Genomic DNA, 11,827 nt, shown 5'->3' on the forward strand with positions numbered 1-11,827 from the left:
CCCAAAGTGCTCCCCCACTGACACCTCAGTCACCTGCCCTGCCTTATTTCCCAATGTAAGAACAGAGTATATAAATTGCTACCAATGTGCAATAAAGGTATTTCTTCCCTTATTACATATAGGTGCTACCCTAACGTCTGCAGCTTGGATGAAATGAGTTTTTTCTTATTGGTTGTACAGGACGTGCGAGTTGTTGTCGAGGTCAACACTTATTGCCCATTCCTATCCTTAATTGCTGTTGAACTGATTGGCACCTTCCAAGAGTAGTTATGAGTTCAATCACATTGCTGAAGGCTGGAGTCATATGCAGGCTCGAATGGGCAAGGACATTATTGATGGACTTTTACAACAGTGGTTACATGGTGGCCATGAGGCTAATTTTCAATTCAACATGATTTGAAAATTTTAATTTTAATTTCACCACTTGCCATGGTGGGATTTATACCCATATATGCAGAACCTAGACTTCTGGATTACTGTCACTCATCTAGTAGACAGTATCCTCTGGTGACTTTGAAGGCTTTAGAGGGTACTCTAGGCCTTGAAGGCTCTGGATGCTAAACATCTTCTGTTTAAAGTGCAAATGTTCTCTCCTCAGCCTGAGATGGTGCAGGCAATGGAGTCGCTGAGAGATGCATGGTGTAGGAGTAGACTGTGCAGAAATTTAGAAGGATGTAGACAAGTTGGTGGGCAGATTGCAGGTAAGGTTTAATGCATAGAAGTGTGAGGTGATACATTTTAGAAGGAAGAACACGGAGAGACATTATAAAATATTGAGTTCTATTTAAAGGTTATGCAGGAGAAAAGGGAATTCAGTAAGTCTGTGCAAAAGTGGTTTAAGGTGTTGGGACATCTTGAGAGAGCAGTCAATAAAGAATAGTGTCAGAAGCTGTATCAATGGGGAGATAGCTAGAGTATTGTGTCAGTTCCTTGCCCTGCACTTTAGCAAGGTTGTGAATGGATTGGAGAGGGTGTAGAAGAGGTTTCTACACCCTCTCCTCATGAATGAGGAACTTTTGTGTTGAATATTATTTGGAGAAGTTGGGACATTTGTCCTTGGCGAAGGGAAGCCTCAGGGGTTCAAAATCATGAGGGATGTGGACAGAGTAAATAGGGAGAATAGTTTATCCTCATGATAACAATGAGAATGCGGGGGCTCCAATTTAATGTGATTTTAAAGTAGCAAAATGAGAAAAGGAAAATCTTTCTCATGCTATGAGTGCCAGCCTGTCATTTCTGCTGCCTATTGGTGCCTGATGATACCTCTCTATCTCCTTGAGAGGATGGCGTATCTGGAATGAGATTGAGGCATCTCTTCCTGGTATTGCATTGAAGTTAATCAATTATTTCAAACTGAAATTAGATATGTTTTTAAGGAAAATAAACTATTAGGATTTGGGATCCCTCTGCAGAAGAAGCCCTGTATGGACTGATCAAGTTAAATGGTCTCCTGCGGTGTAATAATTATGACTTATCCCCTTTGAACAGTTGAATTTGTCAAGAGGGGTACTGAGAACAAAGACTACTAAGTATTGCTTACAATTAATTGCAGAATCTACCTTTTATGATAGACATGAATAGATTTTTTTTTCTGTGTCAGAATGATATTAAAGTGCGGAGTTCTCTTCTCCAGAATGGAGAGAGGGCTGGGTTTTCACATTTAGTCAAGACTGGGTTAGATAGATTTTTTATAGAGACTTAATCAAGGCTTACTGGGGGCGGCTTGGGTAGAGGAGGCAGCCAGGATGCAGGAACAAAAACCAAATCAACCAGGATCTTATTGAATGATGGAACAGGCTTGAAATGACCCACTCCTACTGAGCTATATGTTCCTCTAATGCTCTGTAGCATACTTTAGGAAGGCTCCGGTGAGGTGACATTTACCAGGATGTGGCAATGGTGAATGTGTGGATAGTGTGGAGAGGCAGCAACTGTTCTCCCTCCAGTTGAGAAAGTCAAGGGAGATGTAATGGCAATATTAAAATTATGATGGGTTGGATAGAGCATGGAGGGAAAAATTGCTCCGTCTGGCAAGGAAATCAATGATATACAAAAGAACAAGAAACAAAGAACAATACAGCACAAGAACAGGCCCTTTGGCCTCCCAAGCTTGTGCTAACACATATTGAAACTGTCTTTAGTTACAGGATTTGTATCCCTCTATTCCCTTCCTACTCATGTATTCGTCCAGGTGATTCTTGAATGTTGTTATTGTGTCTGATTCCACCTCTGGCCGTGCAATCCAGGCACTCACCATCCTTCCTGTGAAAAACCTGCCTCACACATCTCTTTTCAACTTCCTCCCTTGCACCTTGAACCTGTGTCCCCTAGTAATTGACCTCTCCACCATAGGAAAAAGCCTCATGCTTTCCATTCTGTCCATGTCATTCACACATATTTAAAATTATTGGCAAGAAAGTGGAAATAGGAACAGCTGATACAGGTATTATAACTCGACACAGTGGTATTATTGTTGGACTATTAATCTAGGGACCAGATAATGTTCTGGGGATCTGAGCTTGAATCCTGACTTGGCAGTTAGTGGAATTACAATTCAATAAAAATCTGGAATTTAGAGTCAAATGATGACCATAGAAATTGTTGCCAAATGGGGGAAAAAAACCCCAGCTGGTTCATTAATGTCGTTTAGGGAAGGTGACTGCCATCGCTACCTGGTCTGGCCTACGTGTGAATCCAGACCCACAGCAATGTGGTTGACTCTTAACTGCCCTCTGGCTGTTAAGGATAGCCAGCAAGGCCCACATCCTGTGAATGAATTATGTAAAAAAACTTGGATAAGCCATGGAATCGGTTTTCAAAGAAATCTCAGTAAATAATTTGACATGCATTTGGAGAGAACATATTCCCAGGATTATGAGGAGAAAACCAAGTGGAATTCATCAGAAAGTTCACTGAATGTGATTCTGTGGGGAAGGTGAGTAATAGTAGCCAAGGCACAGATTCTTTGAATCTGTGATTTCTTGAGTAATCCTGAGTTTAGTTTGGAACAAAAAAAGGCGATAATTCTGCAACTTTATCACTTTGATTCTCTAACTTGCTTTCCCTTTCTCGAGTACAAATCCCTATTTAATTTATCCTAAAGTCCATGTCTATGTCTATTACTTGGAAACTTATGAAACCTGTTTTCTTACATTACAGATAGAAAACTGGAAGGTCAAGGAAAATGGTAAGTGTCAGACCACAGAGTTTTCAGGAGATCAGTCATACAAATCAGTACATGTCCGCAAGAAGTTCCATTGCACAGTGAATCTTTAATACTGAAAATTACAGAAATGATTGAGATGTTCTGGCTATTACCTAGGTGGTCTTTATCCCAACCATATTGCTGCGACTTGACAAAAAGGGCACCCATTTTCATTTCACTCAATCTCTCCCATTACCTTATTACAGAGGAGGCTCTGGTCCAGGTTGGTGAGGACCAATGCCCATTCATTTGGTGATGCCAAAACAAGTGACCATGTGAGAAGCATTGTCCATTGCTGAGCTCCTCCCTTTACTGCCACTGTGAATGAACTGTTAACATGCCAGAGTTCACACTTGTTCATGATACATTCTCTCTTCTGTCTCCTACAGTTAACAGTGATATCTGACTGGTCTCAACTGCCAAGGAAGTAACTTGACAACAAGCTCTTCCTCCCCCTCTAATGGAGAAGCTGCAGACCCCTTAATGGATGACATAGTAAGGCTGCCTCCAGATCACATTTTATTACAAGCTTGTCGTGTAGAATAGTAATATTTTACAAGTGACTGATCCAACAATGAGGAGTGGAAATGAAAAGGGAGGGGCATCAGCCATGATGCAGGAGCAAAAACCAGATCAGCAATGAACTTATTGAGTGGTGGAACGTGCTTAAAATAACCGTCTCCTACTCAGTACACATTCTAATAATGCTCCATAGAATACTTTAGGAAGGCCTTAATGAGATGAGGTTTACTAGGATATTGAAATGGTGTATACAGGGACAGTGTGAAGTAACAATGGACTTATTCGCCAGGACCTCCTGACTGAGGGCCATCTCCTGTGACTTTACTGATGATTACCTCCCTTAGCCATTGAGACAATGCCATTTAGTGAAGCACATACAGTGTGTTTGCTGTGTATGTAGCTTGCACATAGGCTCTGTCAATCTTACACCTGCACTATTATTATACAGCAGCATGTCCACCCTCTTGAATGAACACCATTGGCTAACTAGCTTTGTGTCTGTGTTAATAGACAAGGCAAGACATAAGTACAGTGAACATTTATATTCTGGTTAAATGCAAGGCAGAGATACTGTGAGATATTGAAGTGGGCCCAAAGTTAGTGAGTGATAACAGAGTAAACGAGGAGCCTGGAAATGAACCCTGGTTGACTCCATGCATTGGGTGTCTGACTCTGCAATGTGCCCTGGCATCAGTATTGTACTGAAAGGTGCTGGTGCATTCCAAAGTGCAGAACAACCTTGCAAATGGTTTGAGGACATGATATGAAGGTATGGTGAGGCTGGTATGTGTCAGATGCCAGCATCCATGTGCAGGCTTCTCTGCAGTCTCTGCCTATACGGGTTGCCTGGTGTCCAAGACGGATGTCCTGAGGGGCAAGCAGTGAGATGGAATTGCAAGGTAGCCATTCTGCCTTTTATACCAGGAATTCTCAGCATCTAGTTTGTGACTGACAGTGGGTGAATGGAAAACTGCATAACTGAGGCCAGCTCATGTAATAATATGTTAATGCATGCAAATTGCCTCTCCCCACTCATTAGCAAGATTCTTGTCTCGGCAATGAACACTTGGTTGGAAAGTGAGGCTTTTTAGTTTTGATCTTAAGGAGTACTTCAATGGCCATTGCATGCAATTTTCTTAACTTCCTTCCCAATGTTCACATCATTCGGTGCCTGAGAAAATTCTGCCCTGGATCTGTGCTTACTGGTATGGATGGATGTAGTTCTGCTCATCTATTTTTGCTTTGGTGAATCGGGATCCCAGGAATTTCAGAACCAGAACCTATCTTTGGGTAGCAGTAGCTGATAACCTGAATACCAACTGCACAAACTGTAGAGAATGGCACTGTTGTTACTCTCTCCCAATGTGATGAACACATGATCTTGTCAAAACCTAAGCACATTACAAAAATGAGTCAAACAGTCTTTATTTCCAATTACTTTCACATTCAGAAAAAACAAATGAAAGACATAAATGGATGAAAAATTACAATTTTTGAAAGCTCATACATCAAAATGGAAGCATGAAGACAAAAATGTTTGTACTCCTGATTGGTATTCACAAAGGTACCTGCATATGAGATGTTCGTTGAACTAGTGGTGATATATTAACAGTGGCTATTACAAAACACAGGGATTGTTATTTCCACAGTAAATGAAATGTGACATGGTTCACCATAATTGGCTGAACACTTGACGAAACAGTTTTACTTAATTTTACTGAGTTGAACCTTCCACGAGTTTGAAAATACCAGATTGCAAATTTATAAAATAACAATTGTCAAAGTCTAATGTTAAGATACCTGTATGCAAAGAACTAATGTATGTTAACAAAAACAGGATTTTCTGAAGAAACTCAGCATGTTTGGCAGACTCTGTGGAGAGAAAACAGAGCAAATGATTTGAGTTCAGTGACCCTTCTTTAGAATACTCCACAGATGCTGCCAGATCTCGAGTTCCTCCAGCAAATTGTTTCAGATTTCCAGCATCTGCAGTTTGTTTTAAGATAATAATGAACATAGTTTGAATGATCATAAAAGGTGAATGTTCACTTTCCTAGTTTATGACATTATCCAAATTCTTTTAACATAAATCACACATAAATGTGTGCAATTCCATTGTCACTTATTTCTTCCACAAAGATCTAAAACAATGCTCTGTGTCTTAACTCAGTATTTACATTTTCAGTTGATAAAATCAAGTCCTAAACATCTAACCTCACACTTCCTTGTAAAGGTGTAAGCTGTAGTAGATATCAGTAGCAGGGAAACAGTTATCAACTGAACAATCTTTGCTCCTAAACAGTAACATGAGTGGAAACTCTTCATTATTTAAGACAAGACACAAGCAACTTATGAATTGACAGTGTTTTACAATAATGAAATGCATTTTTTTCAGATGTGATATTAGAAAAATCGCTACAACCACTGATCTTTAAAAAAATAAATTCAGGAATGTGCGCTTTGCTGACTGGCAAAACATTTATTGCCCATTCCTTTATGATGATGATCCATTTGCCATGATCTATATAAAACAGCAACTTACCTGCTGAACTCCTGAATGCCTGCTCACCAGCGACAAGACATAAGTCAGGAGTGTCTTGGAATACTCCCAACTCGTTTGGATGGGATGCAGCTCCAACAGCACTAAAGAGCTTTATCATTTCAGAGAAAGCTGCCCACTTGATTGGCATCTATCCACAACCTTCAACATTCCCTTCCTGCACCACTAATGCACAATGGCAGCAGTGTGTACCATCTACAAGACACAATGTGCCAACTCATCAAGGTTCCTTTAACAGCACCATTCAAATGACCAACTTTAACTAACTAGAAGGACAGGGCAGCAGATGTGCATGGGAATAATATTATTTGTTAGTTTCCTTCCAAGTTATACACCATGTTGATTCTTCACTGTCACTGAGTCCAGACCCTGGAACTCCCTTCCGAACAGCACTGTGGGTGCATCTACCCCTCACAGCCTATAGCAATTGAAGGAGGATGATCACCATTCCCAAAGGCAATTAGGGATGGGCAATAAATACTGATTTCGTCAGCAACGTCCATATTCCATGAACAAATAGAAACAAGAACATTGCTTCAGCATCACCTGGAGCAGTTCTTAGCATAACACTGTAGGAAGGATCTGAAAATATTAGAAAGGTTGCAGAGAAAGATTCACAAGAATGCTTCCAGGTTGAGAAAATTTGATTACCTAGAAAGATTGGAGAAGTTAGGATGCTGAGAAAAATGACAAATGAATTTATGAAGATGTTCAAAATCAGAAGGGATCTTAACAGGTCAGGTACGGTCACATTATTCCTATTGATGGAAGAATTGAGAATCAGAGGGCAAAGATTTAAAGCTACTGGCAAAAGAAGCAATAGCTACATGGGGAGTAATATTTTTACACAGTGAGTGATTAGGATCTGGAATTCATTGCCTCATTGTGCAGAGTCATTCAAAAATGAGTTGGATCACTAATTGCAGGGCTATGGGGAGAAAGCATAATTTTCAAAGTTGAATTGCTCCTTCAGGGGGTTAGCAAAAACACAATGGAGCGACTGGCCTTCTTCTATGTTATCAATATTGTATAATTAACTACAATAAACGTCAGTTTTCATGAATATGTAGATTCTGAATCCCAGTAAAAATAAAAAATCATAAAATAGTGAAGAGAGTTGTGCTGAGTTGGTGAAGTCAACTACAAGTTTTCACATTGACACAATTTTTAAAAAATGTTCTTTTTAAATTTTGCATAATTTTCCTAAATGCACCTCTGTTTTGCCACCATTTACTACTGTTTCCCATTTCATTTGGGAATCTGAGACAGTCTGACCCACTGAACTGGTCTCTGTGGCTAAACAATTTACATCTGTAAGAAGCTATTGACTGCAAAAGATATTGAGCACAAAACTGAATTGTCTGACCCGACTGACCTTTGCTGATTGTTTATGCTCTGAGTTTTCCCTTACCCAGTTTCATTTAACCTTATTGACAAAATAGCAGGAAGTATCCATGCAGGGATCAATCTAGGAGCCCATGAGTGGCAAAAACTTTCTCAGTAATGAAAAACAACCTAAAGATGATACTTAAGACACAAGTTCACGTCTGTGGTTTGTGTTTGCTAGAGCAAGTAGGCCACTAAATACTGAAAATGTTGATGTCATAACGTAATTTTCTTCCAAATTAACTGAGCTTCCAAACAGAACTGTTGAAAGAGTGATTACTGCCGAAGTTATTTGTGTTTTTTATTTAGTAAACATATTTTAATGCTCACATCAGCAACTAATAATCCAGTTGAATAAATGTTATTTCCATATTCAATAAAAAATGATTGTGTGTAAAACAAATTTACCTTTTTTAAATTTTAACAAAGGTAATTTACATGGTGAGTCTATAAAATCCACTTTCCCCAAGTACCTACCTAGACAATGGCTTAATAATACATATTCAGTGCCAGTTACTGTTAATAATACTGTAAGTCTCATTTCAGCCAATGGACATGAAGCGTGTTAAAATAGCACAGAATGAAAGTTTTCTTAATTGAATTGTTCTGACTAACTTGAGTAGTACATGTGCCAAATTTAATATCGAAGTGAAAAGAGAATGGCTGTGGAAAGTGAAGCCAGTAAATTTGTACGCATTGTAAATAGCATATTATGGACGATATAAAGTTTAACAGCAGTGAAATATCTCTCCAAAGAAATTTTAATTCTTCAATAGACCTAACTATAAACACAATAGTCAAAATATTCTATTGTTTTATATGTCAATTTTATAAATTATTTCATTAAATCAGGGATATGCGTGTTACCAATATATCCTGTTGCTAATATCTGGGAGGACTGTTCAGTCAAAATAGGAGGGCAGTTATGGGTTAACCACATTGTTACAGGTTTTGTTTCACATACAGATTAGATTGTAGAGCAAATTTTCCTCCCTAAAGGACAAACATCAGATTGGTTTTTACAACACTCACCATTTACCATTACTGAGACTGGTTTCCTTATTCCAAGTCTCCTCATCAACAAAATTTAATTCCCAGATGCCATTTGAACACATCCCTTCAGACTGCGAGTTCAGTAGCATGACCGCTATACCTTTCCTTAATGACAATGCTGTGCAATATCTGAGGTAAAGGACACTTGTTCTTTATGTAGGGCAAATGCATATTGCCAACCCATAATAGCAGGGTTAATACTAAGTGGAGACCTGGTTCCTAGCTCCACATAAACAGGAGATCAGGTTGAAGTCATTCATGTTTTATCCAGCTTACTACATCTGTTACCCATATACCAACATTGGTAGAAGGCCGGGAGGTCTCGTTTAAGCCATCGATCCACAACATGCAAAGACTATCACTGAAAGAAAGAACCAAAAAAAGCATATTTCACAGGGTCTGTTCACTGAGATAAACAAACCTTGGACTTGACAACATCTTGAATCTCTCAACCTTCCAATCCATGTTGTACTTTTTGCTTTATTTAACCATGGGATGTGGGTGTTGTTGGCTGGGCCATCATTTATCACCCATCCATAGTTGCCTTGAGAAGGTAATGGTGAGCTGCCTTTGTGAACTGCTGCAGTCCACTTGGTGCAGGTACATGCACAATGCTGTCATTGAAAATAAAACAACTTGGTGGAAATTGTTTCAGGAGGTGTCCTGTTCAGACAGTGCCTTGGAGAGATGTGGAAAGGTGGAGTCAGGTTTTGTGGAAATGGTATATGATCTGCCATCGGGTATGAAGATGGAAGGCAAATGGGTTTCCCCACTTTTCCGTTTGTGGCCAGTTAAGTGGCTCATCTAGTCAGGCCTGCTGCCACATGAAGGCCCCAAGCAGGGGGCCAGCAGCTCAGCAGTACCACCACCCATAGCCGTTAGAGGTGGCACTGTGTCTGGAGGATAAGGCCAGCAACCTTGAAGGCAGGTCTTATTTGACAGGTCGGCGTGGTGTGTGTGTGTGTGCGCGTGTGTGTGGAAGGTTAGGGCCATGTAGGGTCCAGTGATTATGATTGCCAGTGGAAGAGAAGTTTGTTGAGGGCATACAATGTTGGGGAAGTGCCATTGACACTTGCCGCCCCTTCATGGCCCATAGCGAGCCCTAGAATGCAACACTCTCACATTGCCTTCACCCCACGTCAAGGTGGGCCAGGATTCCATCTGCTGCTGGCTTAATAGAGAAGGCATTATCACTTTAACCACCTCTTTTTACCTGTTCCTATTTTAAAAAGAATAACTTGGAGGGCAACCTTCTGTTAAGTATGCCTATAAGTTAAGAAAGATTTTGCACAAATATTTCAATTTTCCAATTTGAGTTTTCAAATTAGATTGTGGCTTGACTATTTAGTACCCTCAGCAGTCCTATGAATTAAAATGTTAATACCTGGAAGCTATTTATGCTTTCCCATTAGCTCCCAAATGTCTGTTGTTCAGTACTGAAAATAATGTTGATCACAGAGATTCTCAGTTCCATTTCCCTTTGTGAGTGTGTCAGTCTTTAGTATACCACAAAGTCAATTTCAGGAGGCCGAGGGAACCTAATGTTAGTCTGCTAAATCCGTATCGTCTTTTAATTGCAATGGTTTAGGTGTTTCTTCTCAAACTCTGTGGAGTTTTATGGGCAGAATTTTCCGTACTATTGGAATAATGTCCAGAATCTACACTTGACTGACTGCTTTGCACATCATCTTCTTCATTAAGTATTTTCCCACCAGATGTGGTTTCATTCTTGTTTGACTTTGAACCATCAGTTTTAGTCGAATTTGGTAATATCGAAGGAATTTCAGACTGTGAGACAATGGAGAGCTTGTCCCAGTGCTCTTCACGCAGGTCTTCCTTAGTCAGTGTTCCAAGCATCGGTTGTTGGGATGGCTCAGTCAAGTACTGAAAAATTAAGAATATACTACTATTAATATTAGTTTGGATAGATCTATTGATCATTTTAACCGCAAGTGCGAAATTAGCACGATTTGGAGTCTTGTCAAATTCAACCACAGATCCCACAAGTTCCCTCCCTAAAGATTTTGTTATTTTGTGCTGACGTGCCAATCAGCCCAAGCACCTATAATTTGTAATTTTATCCCCCCTTATCCACACCATCCCCATCCCCTAAGACCACTGCCATGATTCGAGAGCAAACTGCAGTCTGATACTGAAAGCTTCAGAAGAGCATTACAATTGAGCAGACAAAGGAAGCACATGGTGAGGACAGTGCAGGAGAGAGAGAGAGAGAGAGAGAGAGAGAGAGAGAGAGAGAACCTGCACAGTTACCGCCTTTGCTATTTGAATTTGTGTATCGCTGGACATCGGAGTGCATCTGAGAAGATTAACAAACAGTGAAATTCACAGCTAATCTTGGAGGAACCTGTTGGGCGAAGTTCACAGCTCAGAATCAGATAAGTTAATTGTTGTTTTAAGTCTGTCCAAGAGAAAGGCTGCAGTAGTGAGTATAGTGGATTCTTTCTTGATTATATGTTTTTGGAGACAAGTCTCTTGACTAAACTTAAAATATAAGCCATAGCTATTAATTTAACCTGGGGCAGTGTTTGTAGTGGAATAAGACGGTGTTATTTTCTGGGTCTGTAGATTGTGAAGGAGCAAAAATGGCCTTTGCAGTGATATGTACTTCTTGTCAGATGTGGGAGTTTAAAGTGAGTTTAAGGGTTACTGCGGATTATATCTGCCATAAATGCTGTTGGATGCGAATCTTGACAGATAGAAGCGATGCGGAATTTGCAACAGCAGCAGTATGTGATGGATGGCAGTTATAGATTAGATTAGATTAGATTACTTAGATTTAGATTAGATTACTTACAGTGTGGAAACAGGCCCTTCGGCCCAACAAGTCCACACCGACCCGCCGAAGCGCAACCCACCCATACCCCTACATTTACCCCTTACCTAACACTATGGGGAATTTAGCATGGCCAATTCACCTAACCTGCACATCTTTGGACTGTGGGAGGAAACCGGAGCACCCGGAGGAAACCCACGCAGACACGGGGAGAATGTGCAAACTCCACACAGTCAGTCGCCTGAGGTGGGAATTGAACCCGGGTCTCTGGCGCTGTGAGGCAGCAGTGCTAACCACTGTGCCACCG

The 11,827-nt window shown here is 40.3% G+C and overlaps 1 protein-coding gene across 2 annotated transcripts in view; it reads right to left on the reverse strand.

Moving 5' to 3' along the window:
* Positions 1-5,135: 5,135 nt before the first annotated feature.
* The window catches only part of LOC122555368 (interleukin-10 receptor subunit beta-like), a 67,351-nt gene continuing 60,659 nt past the window's right edge, over positions 5,136-11,827 (reverse strand). The window contains exon 9 of one of the 2 annotated variants that reach the window (XM_043701302.1): positions 5,136-10,610. In XM_043701302.1, the coding sequence (XP_043557237.1) occupies positions 10,311-10,610 (300 nt within the window). In that variant the 3' untranslated portion in view covers positions 5,136-10,310. The remainder of the gene's footprint in view (positions 10,611-11,827) is intronic. The other variant, XM_043701303.1, reaches the window with a different exon arrangement.

The sequence above is a fragment of the Chiloscyllium plagiosum genome, chromosome 12 (genome assembly GCF_004010195.1).
Source record: "Chiloscyllium plagiosum isolate BGI_BamShark_2017 chromosome 12, ASM401019v2, whole genome shotgun sequence".
Taxonomy (NCBI): domain Eukaryota; kingdom Metazoa; phylum Chordata; class Chondrichthyes; order Orectolobiformes; family Hemiscylliidae; genus Chiloscyllium; species Chiloscyllium plagiosum.